Consider the following 18,861-nt stretch of genomic DNA (forward strand, 5'->3'; position numbering starts at 1 on the left):
GTCTACAGCCAACTGCAAATGACGGTGGAGGCTCTGTCATGGTTTGTCATGGTTCATTTCAGCCAGTGGTGTTGGGGATCTTGTGAAAATTGAAGGAATTATGAACAGAGAAAAGTACACCAGCCTTTGATTGGCCGGGGCTTCAGTTTTCAGCATGAAATTCCAAACACACTACCAATGCAGTAAAATATCTGGATAGAAAAACACATACTGGACCTTAACATTACTGAAGCAGCGTGGGATCATTTTGACAGAGATCATCCAAAGAAGCCTGGGGAAATATTCCTGCAGACTACTTAAAGAAATGACCAGAAAGCTTCCCTAAGAGATCTGATGAAGAATAAAGGTGGTCAAACCAAATACAGACTTTCAACTTTGTTGGAACTCTGCAAACTCCTTTGCCTTATGTACTCTATTTTCAAGGATATTTGTACATTTTCATAAATTGCTGACCCTATTTCCTGTTTCCTTAGCAAAATATAAAGAAACGAGGCTCTATCAAGGCTTAAGCACAGTGTTGTAGGCTATATATATGGATCAAAGTCTGCATACAGCAGCAACTTGTATGTCAAGCAAGAGTGGGAAAACAGCTGGTGCCCTCATATTTCAATGGCTTACAAGAGCAGAAGTCAGTGTGGTAAGCACTGTTTGCTGTCCCTATATTATCTGGATATGTCTGACTCTCATTAAGTATAAAATTTGTATATTAGATATATTATTAGTTAAATTGTTAATATGTTAACATATTAACATCCATCCATCCATCCATTCGCTTCCGCTTATCCTTTTCAGGGTCGCGGGGGGCGCTGGAGCCTATCCCAGCTGTCATAGGGCGAGAGGCAGGGTACACTTATTTAACTAATTTAACTAATATAAAATATAAAGACAATTGTCTTTATATTTTATATTACAGAATAACACTTTAAGCTTTAATCTGATGTAAGGGAATTTCTATTTCTAGAGCCAGAAAAATGCTGACATACCACAGACATACAGCATATCATCTGCAAAGTGTTTTGTTCCGGGTATGATGAAAAAGCAGTCCCTTTTTATTCCTGAAAGATTATGGTGTCATTGCATAGTTTGTCCAGCAGAGTGCGCTGCAGCTCTGTTGTTTACAATTCTGCACCGTTTGCAACATAACGATGATATGGAAGGACTTTAAGGACATGGGTGGTGTCCTTAAAGCACAAGAGAATAGAAACAACTTTATTGTTTGTCACAAAGCAGCGGAGAGAAAAGTCATCAGTGACACCGCTCTAAATAGAAACAAGTAACACAAACACTGATAAAGGGCATCAGAGTTAAACATCAGTCTGTAATAATACAAGGATATAACATCATTAAAAAAAATTATTCAAAATATTTACAGCTGAGGGATAAACGATCCTCTGTTGACCTTTGTCTTAGCCAAGGGGACTCGATTATGCCAGCCTGATGGTAACAGCACTGATGGAGATGATGCAAGGGGGTTCTGTGTGGTCACATGGCCTTCCTAGTAAGTGACCCAATACCACTCACTCAGACAGCGGTGCTTGAATAGAACCTGTTTTCTCACCAGCCTGTTTGGTAATCAGAGAGTGTTGTGTATAACAGTGAGGCTGTACCAGGATGAAATCAGAGTCAGTGACAGGCGTTAAACCAGCCATACTGATATAAAATCTAAGTATCCTCAGTATTTATGGTCCTCGTTGAGTCTTTTTGCGCAGAGGTCTGGAGAGTCCAGGCGACGTTGGTGGAAAATTGACAAACAGTGAACGTATCAGTATGTCTTGAACTTAACTCCATATAAAGAGCAACTCCCTGGAAATGGCATTTGTCATGACCTCATAAGAGTCTGTTTACTTTGACCTTTTAATGTATTGCACTAAGAACAGCTCTCTTATCTGCATTTAATGTTTGCTTTACTAGTCTGGTTGCATCTGTAACAAGCAACCTGGTAATCAAAACTCTAATCTAATCTAAAAATCAGAAGCAATAAAGACATTACTACATGAGTCAACTTAGTTTTTGCGTCAAGAAAAATTTCATGCATTTTGCAATTGTTTACATGGTTTACCAATATTCTAAAAGGTACTCGTACTAGAATCATAATTGTAAACTAGTTTCTAATAAAACAATATGGCTTAAATAAGAAAATACATTAAAAGCAATGTGTACAGTCAAGATATAGATAGATAAGATATGGCAACAGTGAAGCTGCTACGAAACACAATTACTGATTAATTTTGATAGTGAACAGTTCAGGCCACTGGTTTGACTTTTATGACTCACCTTCTACAGTAGAAACTTTCAAGGGAAAACCAGTGAAGGGTACTTACACACTGGCTACACCTGGCTGAACACTTCAACTACAGATTACAGCTTTGTAACAGTGACTCAGTCATATTGCAGTGCAGCTTTGGTACAATGAAAATGCAGATCCATTAAAATCAAAAGATCAAATGGAAATTCTTAGTTAGACTGTGACTATTATGAAAATGTGAAACATTAAGTTTCTTGGAAAAACAAAAGTCAAAGAAACCATCGTATTCATCTGTTTTTTTTATTTATTTATATTGAACTGGTAGTTATATTACATCTTAGACACTTTTCATTCTTTCAGTTGTTCAGATAGACAGACGATACATGCAGCAATCATCAGTCTTTGTGGTTAAAAATTGTGCGATAACACAGATTTACACACTTCTAAAAAGGGTAATGTCCACCAGAAATGAGCCCGCCACCCAAAAACCATCATTGGTGTTGTGAATTCCAATAATATATACACAGTATGGAAGTGTATGCATCTCAACTCAAGTCTATTCTAATCAGTGATTGAGGTATTGGTAATGTTCAAATAAAAAGGCAAACATAAGCATTTTCCCCCTTTAAGGCTGTGGTATAAATGTGCCCTGCAAATAAATACAGTTTCCCATTTAACCTCAAATCAAGTACAAAGGAGAAAAAAGTAATAAAAAAAACAAAACAGTACATCCAGTGTGCTGTATCCAAGTTAAAATAATGGCTACTTATTACCAAGTCAATAATCAGGAGTTTGAAGGCATCATAAAGAGGATCAGAGTGGTATGGTAACCTCTAAACATCATCAAATTGGAACATTTTTGTGCGCAGTGAACCGGTGGTATGCAAAATAAACCCAGCAACTGACTAATTTGTGTGAAAAAAAATTCAAAATTACTTATTGATATTTAGGATCAATAAATCATGGGTACACGCACATAAAAACATACCCCTGAACCACACCACATGCATTTTGCATTCGATAGAACAGATGTAACATTGGCTTCATAAATATCCACTCATGAACAATTTGTCAGCTTAACCTCGTTTCCAGCATGATGAAAACCTCTGTGCAGACTGCTCTTATACAAACAGGCCGGCGTCTGACAGAGAAAAACGAAAAGCATTTGTGGCTGCTTTCACTTTTTGGCTAAACATACACGTGTTCAACAGAAAGTAAATAATAAAACTTCACTGAAGCTAAACGACAGCCTGCAAAAACCTGCTAATGACTGGAGTGGAGTGAAGGTGGTCTGAGTGGTTTTAGTGATATAAACTTTCTAGAGTCACCCATTTCTACCATGGTCCTCTTGAGTTTGTCTGTGTAGCAACAGTACAGAGAAAGGTAGATCTTTAGGGATGTTTATGAGGAGCTGAGACCAGAGTCTGACTCGAGGTTTCCACCACGGTCCTTTGAGGCAATGCATGGTGCCAAGGAGCAGGGAATCGAGTAGCAGGAACAAGATGAGCTCTTTAGGGTCTCTGTAATAACCTCCTGCAGGGAGTGTTGTTCCTCTATCTGGAAGATGTTTGGCTGTTCTATTGAGTCCTCACCAATACTAGTTGTGGGGGGAAAAAAGAAAAAGAAAAGACATGCTAGCAGTTAGATCAGTGACAGTATCGAGTACACGAGCATGCTGGTACGATGGCACCAACACAATCAATGGCACAGAACAATCCACAGACAAAAGTACTAACAAACCTTTAGTTTATCTATTCCTCACATAATCTCCACCAAGCAACAGAAAATACTTCTGTTCTTCTCTAAACCATCAAGAAGAGTCATAATTTTACAGAAATTCACATTCATTATTTCCATGCACCCACATTAATACAATCAGCAGGATTTGTTGCATTCATTTGGGTCAGGGAAATGATTGCACTGGTGACCATTCTGTGAGTGAGAAGCTGCCTTTTTCTGCAAACATTTTAGATCCCATTAATCTTTGAAGACCTCAGTTTTTGTTTTTGAACCTGCTGGTTATGTTACATACCAGTGGCTTATAAGGTATTCCTTCCAATATGAAGTAGATGTTGTTGTGAATGGGCAATACACGCATTAAAAACTGGATGGCTCACTTTCTGAACCAAAGCAGATTAGGTCAAGTACGAACAAAAGCATCTATGATCCCTTTTGTAGGACACAATCATTATCGACATGTCTGTGTAAATATGTGCACTCAAAGGAAGTCAGATATGAGACTCCAATAATAATGAAAACATCACATATTGAGCGATGCAAGTCTAACATCCTTTCATGAAAGATGCTGTTAAATAGGTTCACAAAATAAAGACAGAGAGTTCAGTGCAATCAGCCCTTTTGTACATAGAGAGTTGTAGTAAAGGCAGACCATCCACAAGCCCCATAAGTGCAAAAGCAAAACAAACAAACAAACAAACAAAAGAACATATTTGTGAAGAATAATGCTATTATACCCGACAAAGTACCTTTGTGAGCTATTTAAAACTACACAGTGAGTATGCATGCTTTAATAGGTGGCTTAGTGTTAAGCAACATTCATATTTTAGTACTACGCGAATAAGATTAAAACTAGGTGTTAAAGTAGTTCATACACAAGCCAACGCCTCCAGAGGTGCCGTCTCATGCACCAAACAAACCATTTGCTCTTGCTGCCTTCTTTGTTTCAAAGTTCAACATCACCGTGTACAGTTTAAAATTAAGCATGTAATAAGGAGGCCTTTCAAAGCATACCCAAACAATACAGGCATTATTAAAAAGGAAGTGAAGCCGCTTTCAGCTAACGAAACTAGGAAATGATGAACATGGCAGTTGACCAATCAAAACAACTTTGATTATTACAATTACATTTTAGAAAAATGCAAAGCATTAACCACTGCTACCTGAACATTAAGTGGAATATGGAAGGAAAAGATGATAAGTCAACCGTCTTGCATCATTGTCGAGAACATCCTTTTGTTCTTTCAGCTTTTAATGAGTGAGATTCATTCAAGCTTTATTTTTAAAGGGGCAAAAACAAGCCAAGGAGTGTTCAGAGGGAAAATAAACAAAAACACAGCCAGAAACCAGAGAGACATTACGGGAATCTGGAGAACTTGAATCTAAATATGGAACCAAGCTTTCAGAAATTCTGTAAGAAAGAAGCACAGTTATAACAACAACTACCTGGAGAGGTCAACTGGTTTGTGATGGGTTAAAACAGGTGTTAAACACAAACTAGAGTGTGCGCGGCTGTTGTCTTTTCTGCAGGGGTCTGCAGAAATCTGGGGGAAAGTGCTAACGGGAATGTAGAGTCACTGTCATTGTACAGTCAGACACGGAACTGAAACTGATAACAAACAGGCTCTGCTGACCACGCAGCTTTGCGAAAGACCAGAGAAAACCCTGTCACCCTGCCTACAGCTCCAGCCAAGCTTTATGTAACAGCACTGGCACATTGTGTGCATTCATTTTACACTCACAAATTAGTCAATGAATACTCAAAGCTTTTGTGTCAAAAGCTACGCCAGTACCAAATAATTAAAATGTGTCCCGGCACTGAATTATATAACTCTGTAAACCTGAAAAAGAAGCCGGAAAGCAGCTCAGTATTGTACTCCGTAATAAGAAAAGGACCTTGGAATGCAATAATCCCTGATAAACCTGAAAGGCCTCTGAAATACCCTACAGTCTCAGCCAGAGCAGAAACACAATAGAGTGTGGAGTACAAAGTGATATTTAACAAGCAGGTGTTTCAGATACTTTGTGTATACTTTACTATATTATCAGTGTTGGTTTCTTTACTGTAGAAGTTAGTAGCTCATTTAGTGAGTTACAATTCTCTGTGCCAAAGCACAGATAGCATATTTGTAGAGTGGATAAAATAATGATTTTGTTCCTTTGCAGGTGATGATTAAAAGGAGCTTCCACTTTCAACTAGTATCAATTAAACATTGTACTAGATGTAAATTGTACTGCCACTGCCATCTTGAAGCTATACTGCCTAGACTGTGACAATGTTAATGATATTAGTAGGTGGCAGGTGTAGATAACATACACAGCATGTACCAAAACAGCTCTAAATGCAAACTCAGACTCTGCAATACAAGTCACGTGTGTATATCTGTGTGAACATACAGATATATAACATATCTGTTAATCATTTATGTGCAGAGCACTGCCAAATGAGTCAGCCCCGAAACAACACAACAGTAACATAATGTTCCTGAAACTTAATAAAACACAAAGCAAAATGCTCGGAAAGGAATTCACTGGTCTCCTATTAGAGGACAATTGGACCGAGGAAATACTGTGACTCGGCTGACATGTAAAGCAAGCCTAACGATGTGAATCCTATAAGTCTGACAAGTAACATAATCACAAGCTCCAAGAGAACATAATGACAACAAAGTGAGGAGCCCACAGGCCTGGAAATTCACACAACAATATTGCTCCTTACCTTGAACCTTGAAATAGTCTATGCAACAATAAATTAACATGGCAGCCACAGATAAGCAAGGTTAACTCAGCCTACCTGTCATAGATGAGCCCGTCGATTCCCTGCTCTCTCAGCTTCCTTCTGGTTTCGTGATCATTGTTGTCATCCCCCCAGCTGAATACCACTAAGCCTTTAGACTGGGCATCCCCAATGTAGCTAAGGTACTTTAACAGCTCTTCTGTGTGGGCGCTGATTCCCTGGAAAACGACAGTCATATATAGATTAGATTAAATACGGTCCATCCTAAAAAATAAATAAATACCTTCTTACATAAAGTGGTGAGGATGAATCACTAAAGTACTCTCAGCCCTTCGGACTGAAACATTCAAGATGACTGACTATACACAACATATTCAGTAGCACTTATAAAAAGAACATTACACTGAAAAACCTGAAGACTAATCATTGTAGTAAAGCACACGGTTGTATCTCACCAGAATATTTTCACTCTGGGCGAAGCTCATGGCAATTTTAGTGGACTGGCACCGGATGTCCATCATCTCAGGATACTTCTCTGAAATTCCCTGAGTGAGGAAGAGGATGGGGTACTTGTTCTGCTTATGACGCACCCTGAAGGACAAGCAAAAACAGATATCACAAACTGCTGGAAAGCACCTATTAATAACTAAATGCTGGAAGGGCAACATCTGTTCATGAGTTCAATCTAGTAAGAGAATAGGAGAATCAAGCAGCTAAACATCCAGAGCCATGCTTTACTATGAGACTGAACTACCTAAAGGTGCCCTAACAAAGAGATTTTTCAGCAACAACTTATTTAAAGCAACTCTTGTAAAAACACAGTCTGAGGAATTTCAAAAAATAAGTAAATAAAAAAAAAAATAAAAAAATCTTTTTTTAATATCGATATATATATATATAGAGATATAGATATATCTATATCTATATAGAGATATATATATATATATATATATATATCTCTCTATATATATATATATATATATATCTCTCTATATATCTATATATATATATATATCTCTCTATATATCTATATATATATCTATATATATCTATATATCTAAAAAACACCCAGCGCGCCCCTGCGGGCGGTTTATCCTTCAAGCTCGGGTCCTCTACCAGAGGCCTGGGAGCTTGAGGGTCCTGCGCAGTATCTTAGCTGTTCCCAGGACTGCGCTCTTCTGGACAGAGATCTCCGATGTTATTCCCGGGATCTGCTGGAGCCACTCGCCTAGCTTGGGAGTCACCGCACCTAGTGCTCCGATTACCACGGGGACCACCGTTACCTTCACCCTCCACATCCTCTCGAGCTCTTCTCTGAGCCCTTGGTATTTCTCCAGCTTCTCGTGTTCCTTCTTCCTGATATTGCTGTCATTCGGAACCGCTACATCGATCACTACGGCCGTCTTCTTCTGTTTGTCTACCACCACTATGTCCGGTTGGTTAGCCACCACCATTTTGTCCGTCTGTATCTGGAAGTCCCACAGGATCTTAGCTCGGTCATTCTCCACCACCCTTGGGGGCATCTCCCATTTTGACCTCGGGACTTCTAGGTTATACTCGGCACAGATGTTCCTGTACACTATGCCGGCCACTTGGTTATGGCGTTCCATGTATGCCTTGCCTGCTAGCATCTTGCACCCTGCTGTTATGTGCTGGATTGTCTCTGGGGCATCTTTACACAGCCTGCACCTGGGGTCTTGCCTGGTGTGATAGACCCCAGCCTCTATGGATCTTGTACTCAGAGCTTGTTCTTGTGCTGCCATGATTAGTGCCTCTGTGCTGTCTTTCAGTCCAGCTTTGTCCAGCCACTGGTAGGATTTCTGGATATCAGCCACCTCCTCTATCTGCCGGTGGTACATACCGTGCAGGGGCCTGTCCTTCCATGATGGTTCCTCGTCTCCCTCCTCTTTCTTGGGTTTCTGCTGCCTGAGGTATTCACTGAGCACTCGGTCAGTTGGGGCCATCTTCCCAATGTATTCTTGGATGTTCCTTGTCTCATCCTGGACTGTGGTGCTGACACTCACCAGTCCCCGGCCCCCTTCCTTCCGCTTAGCGTACAGCCTCAGGGTGCTGGACTTGGGGTGAAACCCTCCATGCATGGTAAGGAGCTTTCTTGTCTTTATGTCAGTGGCTTCTATCTCCTCCTTTGGCCAGCCTATTACCCCAGCAGGGTACCTGATCACGGGCAGGGCGTACGTGTTGATGGCCCGGATCTTGTTCTTACCATTCAGCTGACTCCTCAGGACTTGCCTGACCCTCTGCAGGTACTTGGTGGTTGCAGCCTTTCTAGCGGCCTCTTCATGGTTCCCATTTGCCTGCGGGATCCCCAGGTACTTATAACTGTCCTCTATGTCTGCAATGTTGCCTTCTGGTAGTTCAATCCCCTCAGTTCTGACTACCTTCCCTCTCTTTGTTACCATCCGACTACACTTCTCCAGTCCGAACGACATTCCAATGTCATTGCTGTATAGCCTGGTAGTGTGGATCAGTGAATCGATGTCTCGTTCACTCTTGGCATACAGCTTGATGTCATCCATGTACAGGAGGTGGCTGACAACTGCTCCGTTCCGTAGTCGGTATCCGTAGCCAGTCTTGTTAATGATCTCACTGAGGGGGTTCAGGCCTATGCAGAACAGCAGTGGGGACAGAGCATCTCCTTGGTAGATCCCGCACTTGATGGTAACTTGTGCTATGGGCTTGGAGTTGGCCTCTAGTGTTGTACGCCACATCCCCATTGAGTTCCTGATGAAGGCTCTTAGGGTCCCATTGATCTTGTACAATTCTAGGCATTCCAGTATCCAGCTGTGGGGCATTGAGTCATAGGCCTTCTTGTAATCAATCCAGGCAGTGCACAGGTTGGTCAGTCTGGTCTTGCAGTCTCGGCTGATTGTTCTGTCTACCAGTAGCTGGTGTTTTGCACCTCTGGTATTCTTGCCAATTCCTTTCTGTGTCCCGCTCATGTATTGACCCATGTGCCTGTTCATCTTAGCCGATATGATGCCTGACAGGAGCTTCCATGTAGTACTGAGGCAGGTTATTGGTCGGTAGTTTATATATATATCTATATATATATATATATCTATATATATATCTATATATATATATATATATATATATATATATATAATAATTAATAATGTGTACTCCGTAATAAGAAAAGGATATCTATCTATATATATCTCTCTATCTATCTATATATCTCTATCTATATATATATATATATTTTTTTTTTGGAATATACACTTTATCCATCCACATATAAGTGTTTACCATTTGTGAATACCAGAGAGTTTATCTCATGAGTGTTAGCATGTGCCCCTTTTAATCCTTTTGCACTCACATGGTGCAGATGTCCGGGTCAAAACAGGAGAACACGATGCGTCTTTTTCCACCTTTCTGCAGAACATCTGTCAGGACAATGTCCAAAAAGGTGTTCATGTTGAAGTAAGATGATAAGTTTCCGTCCCATGACCCGTCCTGTCAATACAAAGCATCACCAACAACGTCAGGTTACTTTGACAATGACAGTCTTGAACTTTTGACTTTACTTCTGAATATTAACCTTCATCTGGCAGATCCACTTGAGCTCGATATTGAAGCCGACGTTTTCAGGAACAGCTTGGAAGATCTGTAGAGAGGTACAGAGCAAAATCCTTTATTACACTGGGACATAAAAATCAGACTAAGAGGAAGAGATGAAGATGGTTCAATCAAATTATGTCATTTACCTGTGAGAGCGAGGGGAATGGCTGATGCTCATCAATTTCATCTTCATCATCCAGCAAATCTGAGCAAACGAAAACAGATTACTCTACATTGTACGAGTTATCCCCAACATTCAACAAATCTTTACAAGATGATGTGTACAAAACAAGCTTGGATAAACAGTGTCATCTACAGTGTACAAAACAACAAATCATTGCTTAAATAAAATAACTTATCTTAAACACCTCATGCAACAAAACCTCTATAAACATGACAATATAATTTCATAACCAAGCCATTTTACTCTTTGAACCAAGGTCTTAGCATGATCATGTGAGTATTGAAAGAATAAATGAATGAATGAATGAATAAATAAATAAATAAATGCACACCTTTGTGATCGTTTACTTTCATTGCAGTGACATGAGCCAGCTGTAAAAAAAAACAAAAAAACAAAAACAAATAAACAAACCAAAAATACATCCATCCATCCATCTTCATCCGCTTTATCCGAGGCCGGGTCGCGGGGGCAGCAGCCTAAGCAAAGAGGCCCAGACCTCCCTCTCCCCAGCCACCTCCTCCAGCTTATCCGGGGGAACACCAAGGCGTTCCCAGGCCAGCCGAGAGATATAATCTCTCCAGCGTGTCCTGGGTCTGCCCCGGGGCCTCTTCCCAGTGAGACATGCCTGGAACACCTCACCCAGGAGGCGCCCAGGGGGCATCCTTGTCAGATGCCCGAACCACCTCAGCTGGCTCCTTTCGATGTGGAGCAGCAGCTGCTCTCCTCTGAGCCCCTCCCGGATGGCCGAACTTCTCACTCTATCTCTAAGGGAGAGGCCAGCCACCCTTCGGAGGAAGCTCATTTCTGCCGCTTGTATCCACGATCTCGTTCTTTCGGTCACTACCCACAGCTCGTGGCCATAGGTGAGGGTAGGGACGTAGATCGACCGGTAAATTGAGAGCTTCGCTTTTACACTCAGCTCCCTCTTCACCATGACGGACCGGTGCAGCGTCTGCATTACTGCAGCTGCAGCCCCAATCCGTCCGTCGATCTCTGGCTCCCTTCTCCCATCACTCGCGAACAAGACCCCGAGATACTTGAACTCCTCCACTTGGGGCAGGAACTCAGCCCCAAAAATACATAAACTAATTAAAAACAACCCCGCCCCAAAAACTTTTTGCATTAACATCCTTCACCAAGTTTCATAGTTTTAAAGAAACTGATCAGAGTGTAAAATGTAATCAATTCCACCAAAATTCAAGCTGGTAGATTTTTTTTTCCTGCAGTCTTGCTAAATGATTGTTAGGTAACAATCTGACCTCTGCATCAGTGCAGGGGACCATGATGTTTCTTGTATGATCAATAAAGCACTCAATAGGATTTTTTTTTTTTTTTTTTATAAACTCGCTCTTTCCCCCATTACCGTTTTAGGCAAACAGGTGGGTAAATGTAGTGTTGGTTCAAATGTGATACTATGAATATCTATACACATCAGAAAAAAAAGGAGCTTTTCACTATGATCTACTCCACTGAGCATTTGATTTTATTCTGGTGTTGACAACAGAAGCAGAGGAAAGGCATCCATCCATCCATCATCTGTAAGAAGTTTTGCAGACTTTCTTTTGTTCTACAGCTGTTATAACTGTTAGGAAAGGTATGGTTTGGAAACCTTTTACCTTTCTGTGCAGAGGTATAGCTCAGGAATTATAGGTCAAGCTGTCTGATTGATGACATTCCTAAGCTGACACAATCATGACAGACAGATTTAACTTGAACAGCATTATTACCTTCAAAAGCTGCAGCTGGTCATATGTCAGGTCTTTGACTGGCACCTCAATGAGTTCCAGGTTCTTGTCATTTTTCTGTTGAGTGTGAGACAAAATATTAGCACGACATGGGAAACTGATCATGCAGTGCTACTATGAATTTCTCTCATTAGCTCTGAGGAGCCAATTACAATCATAGTTTACCTTCTTAGTGGATATGCAGCAAGTCAGGTCATGGTATACAATAGGAACAGCATCCTTGGAGAGGTGAACATCGAACTCTACGAAGGCTACGCCCTGTGAATACAGAAAGAAAACTAATTTAGTAGATGCAATAGCAGGGCAGTAGTACTGACTCATGCAATAATCTTCTTGGTGACTTACATGCTTAGCAGCACTTTTAAATGAGGCTATTGTGTTTTCTCTGATTCTGTGGTGCCTGTTAAACACAAAATATCCACAAGATCACATAAAATATTCCATGATGGATGTCACTGGTTATATCATCATGTCAAAATGTGTGATGAACCATATCTTGAAAACAATCTGAATATTATCTGAAGACAAACACAAAGCAGCAAATGTTTAATTTTAAGTTGGGTAGTAGTTAAAGATCATCACTCACTTGGCTGCATGGGTGCTGCCTGCTCCCCTGTGACCCACATCCAAAGTACCTCTCTTTTTCCAGTACTTGGTGTATGAAGAGCTCATGTCACACTGCAGTCCCTGGATGGGTCGGATTACCAGGTAATCCACTAAAATGAATTAATAAGTTAACATCTTTGTACATTCACAGTATGCATAAGTTCTGGCAAACATGTAAAAGGAAGCTCAAGCTGGTCATAAATTTATGTAGATTTTGTATCTCATTTTGTCATAAATAAATATTTGAGGGGGGGAAAAAAAGGGAAAACTTACCTCTTACTTTTCCAATGGTCTGCCTGGAATCTCGTCCCATTATGGGAAGAGTGACTACTCCAATATCATTGCCACTCTCCAAAAATGAAGAAGAGAGGAGGCAGGCAGCGCCCACATGTCCTGGATGGATGTCCCCCTGGACTACATGCTCACTCAGATCCTCCTGTTAACAAAAACACTAGATTACTACAACACAATTCAATTTACCTAAATAAATACCAGCTGTGCTGCTTTCCCTTCCTTTCACCATCAACTACCAGATGTACAGAATTATTAGAGACAGTGATCCCAGGAGGATTACCTCAAAGAACTCAAATGTGAGCTCAAGGTTATCTGGGTCCATGGTGTGAATACTGTACTCAGTCCACTGGGAAGGCTCCAGAGCATAGCCACACTCAGGCTGCGAGTGGCGTGACTTATAGCCATTGGCACTAATCATACTGATTTCCAGAGTGGTGGTCATCTTGTGCCAAGATGAAGGACTGAGCTCGTTATCTTCCTCATCGTCTTCCTCTTCCTCAACGCCCTCTAATGTCAACTTGATCCTGCATAAACAGGTACAACAGTTCAGATAAAACCACATTCAAACACATACTGTAAAGACATTTTGCATCGAATGATAAAGCTTATAATTTCAGCTGTCGTTTATAGATACTTATGCAGGACTTCTTGAACTCAGGTGAAAGATCGATCAGGTAACGACTGCACATTAACGATCTGTGCCCTGATACTTTCTCTAGCTGGTTTTAAATTTAGCCTCTGTGTAATCAATACCTGAAGCGAGACTTCTTGAATTTTTTCTTAGTGATGGACACTGGAGCCTTCTTGGAATGGTGCAGACGTAAGCGAATTTCTGTCTGACATGTCAGCCACCCAGAGTCAACACAGTTTATCCCATCTGCAGAAAGAGAAGACACAGACAGGAAAGCATGTGATCAGACTTCACACCCACTCTGTGTCTCATGAATGCTGACCACAGAACTGGTGATGGCTATAATATTTGAAGAAAGGAACTATAATGTAATTAAAAATCTATGACACACAACAAAGTGCAGTTATTGCACTTTGTTATTGTGTGCTTTTTTTTGGCATTTTTAATTCCAACTTACTGTGAAATCCAAACTGTCCATCATCAATATTCTGGTGTGTTGCTGCAGTAAAGGAGAAGAGAATTAAAAATGGGACAAAGGGATCTCATGGAGACAAAAGTTGAAGTCAAATCAAACCAGAGCATTCGAGAATTTTCCAAACTGATCTGGAATAAACATAGTATTTTAAATTTTATTTTAACTTGTCACTTAGAATAAACAACAGAAATCAAAGAACGCAGTACTTCTAAAAAATTCCTACTGCAGCAGGAAATGCTTTTTTAAAGGACTAAAATAGCACACAAAAATAAGAATAGGTGATAAGGTGCGGTCAAAGAAGGAAATCAGTGGGGTGTGTAAGCAGCATTTCAAGCTCATTTTGAATGAGTTTTTTTTTTTAACAACACAAGCTTGTTAACAAAGAGAGCTTTACAGTAACAGATCATAATATCGGCTGCACTGCAGTGTCTCCTCCTTGGATCAGGATTATTGTACATCTTTTTCGCCAAATATCTCCCCAAAGCATACGCACAGCATCAAAAAGGCAAAAAGCTCCAGGCAGACAAGGTTTAAAGAGGAAACACTGCAGCCAGGTGGAAATGGCAATTCAGGCGTGAGTGTTATCCAAAACAACAAAACCCTCAGTAGGATAAGCCTGAACAGACTCTACACTGGTGTTTACAGGTAACTGTTAGAATAGAGAATGGGGGGTTTAAAGGGGGGTTGAGTATGACACACTTAATCAATCCCAACCCAACCAAACCTTGAACAGTTTTCTGTTGGTCTATACCTGTGGGGCTCATCGTGCGGGGGCGATGATGGGTCTCCCACATATTGACTATCACTTGACAGGGACCACCTGCACTCTGCAATTCCAATGTTTGGTACAATGTTAGGGTTTTCAAATCAGACACATTAACCTACTTTTCAGTCTGGTCTCAAAGCTGTCTTTGGACCAGACCGTGAGAAAGGAATTAGAGCCAGCATAGTCACCGATCCCCAGAAAGGGCAGTCAGCCACCATGGATTGAAATCTGAAAAGTGGATTTGTTAGTGACGTGTAAAAAAAAAAAGAAAAAAGGAGGAAACATTTCTTTGTTTATGTTATCTTCTTTTAACTAAGTAATAGTCACAACAGAAACAACATGTATATACCAATACATTTTTAGAGGGAAAACCTCCCTAGAAGACTCAATGGCTGTCGATTCACCACCTAGTTAAAGACATCTTGTCATTTATTTAAAATCTTCTTTTTTTTTTGCCTGTTAGGACTTTTTAAACACAATAATATAACTTGAGTTGAAGTGCGACAAAACAAAAACAAAGAAACAAAAAAAACCAAACCCAACATACTTCATAAAATGGGAGCTGTTCTTAAATTAAACCAGTAAGGCATCAAGTGTGAGCTTGCAGAGATTTCTCTGTAATCTACATAGCATCTTGTCGAAAACACAGTACAAACACATTATGAAATCAGGTTAAGTCATCCTCACACAAAGAGCGCTCCACCTGCTTTAGAAAAAGCATAAAAACACACTATGTTTAGGCTAAACAAAGTCAACAAAAACTGTAGCAAAGCATGCACAGTGGGTGTTTTTTCCTTCCAAGGAATTTTGATCTCTGCTCTCTCAGTTTGTTTTCTATGCCTATTTTCACACACGAGGCTTCGAGGTGCAATGAAGGCCCACTGCTAGATTAGAGGAGGCCACCTGGGCAGTTTGTCTGTGGCTGACCAACACTGACAGATGTTTCTGAGAATGTAAACACAGAGGTACAGGCAGTCACACAGCGTTTGTGTAGATACCGTCTTAAACCAGGGCAACTGATATGCTTTCTAATATTTATTCTCACAAATTGGTATAAACTGTTGAGGTTTACAATGACTTTTGCTATATGGAAGAACTTCAGGGATTTGAAAATGACATCAATAGAAAAAAATACTAAGGCTCAAAGAATCCCGCACACCACAATGACCCACAAAACTTGTTTCAAAACAAACAATAGCTAGTCTAGTCTATTCAGTGGCTCTTTTATGACTACGGGGGAATGAATCTTTCACATGGGGGACAATAAAATAATGAAAAGCAGCTCACCTTGGACTCTAGAAAGAAGCCTTTGAAATAGCGGTACTGGGTAACAACACCTTTAGGCACAGTGACTGTTGTAGTCCACATGCATCTACGGGGAAAAAACCCACACAGCTTACTTTTTTATTCTGACAAGGTAATTATAAATGACACTTGGCCACAAACTGTAAGGGGGGGAGCAACCTGTATATAAGTATTTACAATATACACAAAAAAGTCTAACTTACTCATCACCACCAACAGGATGAAGAGTCACAGCTTTTTGGTGGCTCCAGCTTCCCAAGGCTTCACAGCTACCAACAACAGCAAATACCTCACCTATGGAAAATCCAAACAAGCCATGAACCCGATGAAACATGAGAAAAAAATGAATGGGGCATGGCTACAAACTGAAACAAAGTCATCAGCCTTCTGATACAAGTATCGTGGAGAAAATAGGTTAAAGGTCACACCAAGTTTATCAGATATACCTGGGGATGCCTCTCCCCTGATTGCCAAAGTCACCTCACAGGTCTCCATTGTTTACACGGGAACAAACAGAAATAGGTGGCGCAAACAAGCTGTAAGATAATAACCATGAATTAGTTTGTGCAATTCTAAACTACAGATACAACTCATGCAATTTAAGCTAGAAAACATGCGGAGCACAGGACTGTTCAAAGTGAGGCCACGGTCTGCTAAAAACTTGCGACATTATCAAAATTACATTATCTAAGAAGTAATAGTAATGTAATTTATCTCATTAGCAACAGTTAGCGCGTTAACTCAAGGTAAAATGCACATTAATCTAGCTTATGTGTTAACAGAAATTGTGTCACAAAAACATCGTTAAAAATCCGAAAAGTAGAAGAATACAAACAGAAGCGACTAACCTTCTAAGTCTTGGTAGCTCTGTATCGGCTCCTGACACCCACGCGTAAGGAGAGCCCGCGGAAAACACACTACGCCTATCCCACTGACAGCTGCCGGTCTAAGCGAAAGCCAATCTGAACAGCCGATCCAACAACACCCATCTCTGTTCAGAGAAACAAGCACCAGATAGACAGGAAGCTTTATCTCAAGAGAAAACAAAACACTCACTGAAAATATAACCCTGTTCTGACAGAAACCTTGCAAAACCCCTAAAGACACAACTAAGTGTTGATTTACTAAGAATTAACTGACTGACATGAAAGCTTCACCATTGTTTAGCTGATTTAGCAAACATCCGGAAGCGTGTGCGTCAAATGACCAGAAGTCACATACGACTTCCGGGATATATTTTTAAAAGTAAAACTACAGACCGAACGTCAACGAAATTATATCCAGAAGAACTTTGGTAAAGTTCTCCTGGATATATACATATCCATTTCTTTAGATTACACAAAATTAAGATACAAGTTTTTTATTAATATATGCTACTAAAACCTGTTGTGTACTTTTTCCATCTCATTGTCCAATATGATGGCTTTACCTGTGTTGAGGTTGTGAGATAGCTAAAAGAACCAGAACGAAATTTATGATCCATGATCATTGTGTTTTCATTTTTTTACATGTTTGGTGTACCGCTGGATTAACATTTTCACCTTTATTTATTATAATGAAAAAAATGCATTTTTTTAAGACACCGTATTGTAAAACAGTGACAAATGAAAAGAAACTTTAAGACTATTGTATTGGGACACAGAATGTAGAGAAAATAACATTCAAAACTAATCAGCAATGTTTTCAATATTAGCATTTGCATCGACAACATTTGGACATTGTATTAAAAATTCACTTTTATTTTGTTATCATTTTCTCTTCTTGTATTTGGCTTCCGGTGACTACTTGGGGAAGCCGGTTCATACCGCTCTGCACCGGATCTGAGGCGCGTCAACTATGCGGCATTCGCGTACTTTTCAGAAACACGGCAATTATATGAGGTATGCCGGCAGAAAAACCTCGACCCCCGCCCACGTCGACTGCAGTAAAATATATTTCTGATAAATGTCTTACATGAAATCGCTTTTCTCACAAGGTCTTTTTTTTTCTTTTTTCTTTTTTTAAAAATACTGTTTACAATCAAATGTACTCAGAAATAATATAAGCTTATAAAAATACACTGAAGAAAATCTTAAGCGTAGGAGCTTCTGAGAAGTCCACAATGCCACATCAACTGACTTTCTTAAGTTTGCTGCAATGCACCGGCAAACTAAAATATGTACAACAATGACAACGCATAGAAAAAAAAGTGTTGAGAAGTATCAACATACCATCAGCTGAAATCGATAAACCTGAGCATTTTCTTTGAAAATATGAGTTGTTTTTTAGACGAGGACGAAGTGCTCCGATATTAAATAGGAGGAGACGTTTGGGACAATTGCGTCATGAATCCGCCTTCTTGACTATTGAGAAAACAGATGTCCCACAAGTTGGCAATGATTTCCAAAACACACTCAGACTTATGCACTGGAGAGTGTAACCTTACTTTAAACACTGCATGGGCATTATAATTAAAACGCAAACTTTTATAAAAACAAATCGTAGAAAGCAGTTAATTCTATTTCTGAAACGCCCATCCACTACTGATGCATTTTAAAGCAGGGTTGTCTTCACT

At 40.1% G+C, this 18,861-nt stretch overlaps 1 protein-coding gene across 4 annotated transcripts; it reads right to left on the reverse strand.

The window, feature by feature from the left end:
- Positions 1 to 2,528: 2,528 nt before the first annotated feature.
- Positions 2,529 to 18,652, reverse strand: gpcpd1 (glycerophosphocholine phosphodiesterase 1). Of its 4 annotated transcripts, none has more exons than XM_085381848.1 (21): positions 18,518 to 18,652; positions 17,156 to 17,298; positions 16,754 to 16,843; positions 16,511 to 16,601; positions 16,290 to 16,374; positions 14,988 to 15,063; positions 14,219 to 14,260; positions 13,884 to 14,007; positions 13,411 to 13,654; positions 13,110 to 13,272; positions 12,817 to 12,946; positions 12,576 to 12,630; positions 12,396 to 12,488; positions 12,213 to 12,287; positions 10,817 to 10,856; positions 10,448 to 10,506; positions 10,282 to 10,347; positions 10,060 to 10,196; positions 7,175 to 7,310; positions 6,777 to 6,937; positions 2,529 to 3,842 (listed from the first exon to the last, which is right to left on the reverse strand). In XM_085381848.1, the coding sequence occupies exons 3-21, from the start codon at positions 16,800 to 16,802 to the stop codon at positions 3,647 to 3,649; spliced, it is 2,022 nt and encodes a 673-aa protein (XP_085237974.1). In that variant the 5' UTR covers positions 16,803 to 16,843; positions 17,156 to 17,298; positions 18,518 to 18,652; the 3' UTR covers positions 2,529 to 3,646. The 4 variants fall into 4 exon arrangements, with proteins under 4 accessions (XP_085237974.1, XP_085237975.1, XP_085237973.1 ...); XM_085381849.1 differs by lacking the exon at positions 18,518 to 18,652 and adding an exon at positions 17,465 to 17,529; XM_085381847.1 differs by lacking the exon at positions 18,518 to 18,652 and adding an exon at positions 17,452 to 17,523.
- Positions 18,653 to 18,861: the final 209 nt, after the last annotated feature.

The sequence above is a fragment of the Rhamphochromis longiceps genome, linkage group LG15 (genome assembly GCF_057381845.1).
Source record: "Rhamphochromis longiceps isolate RC_006_pf linkage group LG15, R_longiceps_female_GT1.1, whole genome shotgun sequence".
NCBI lineage: Eukaryota > Metazoa > Chordata > Actinopteri > Cichliformes > Cichlidae > Rhamphochromis > Rhamphochromis longiceps.

Excerpts from the sequence above, each read along its gene's own strand:
- gpcpd1 (XM_085381848.1), bottom strand. The coding sequence starts at position 16,802 with ATGGAGACCTGTGAGGTGACTTTGGCAATCAGGGGAGAGGCATCCCCA. Across the intron at positions 15,064-16,289 it reads GCTTCTTTCTAGAGTCCAAG|AGTGCAGGTGGTCCCTGTCA; the intron begins GTGAGCTGCTTT and ends TTGGAATTGCAG. Across the intron at positions 12,631-12,816 it reads GGCAGCACCCATGCAGCCAA|GCACCACAGAATCAGAGAAA; the intron begins GTGAGTGATGAT and ends TGTGTTTAACAG.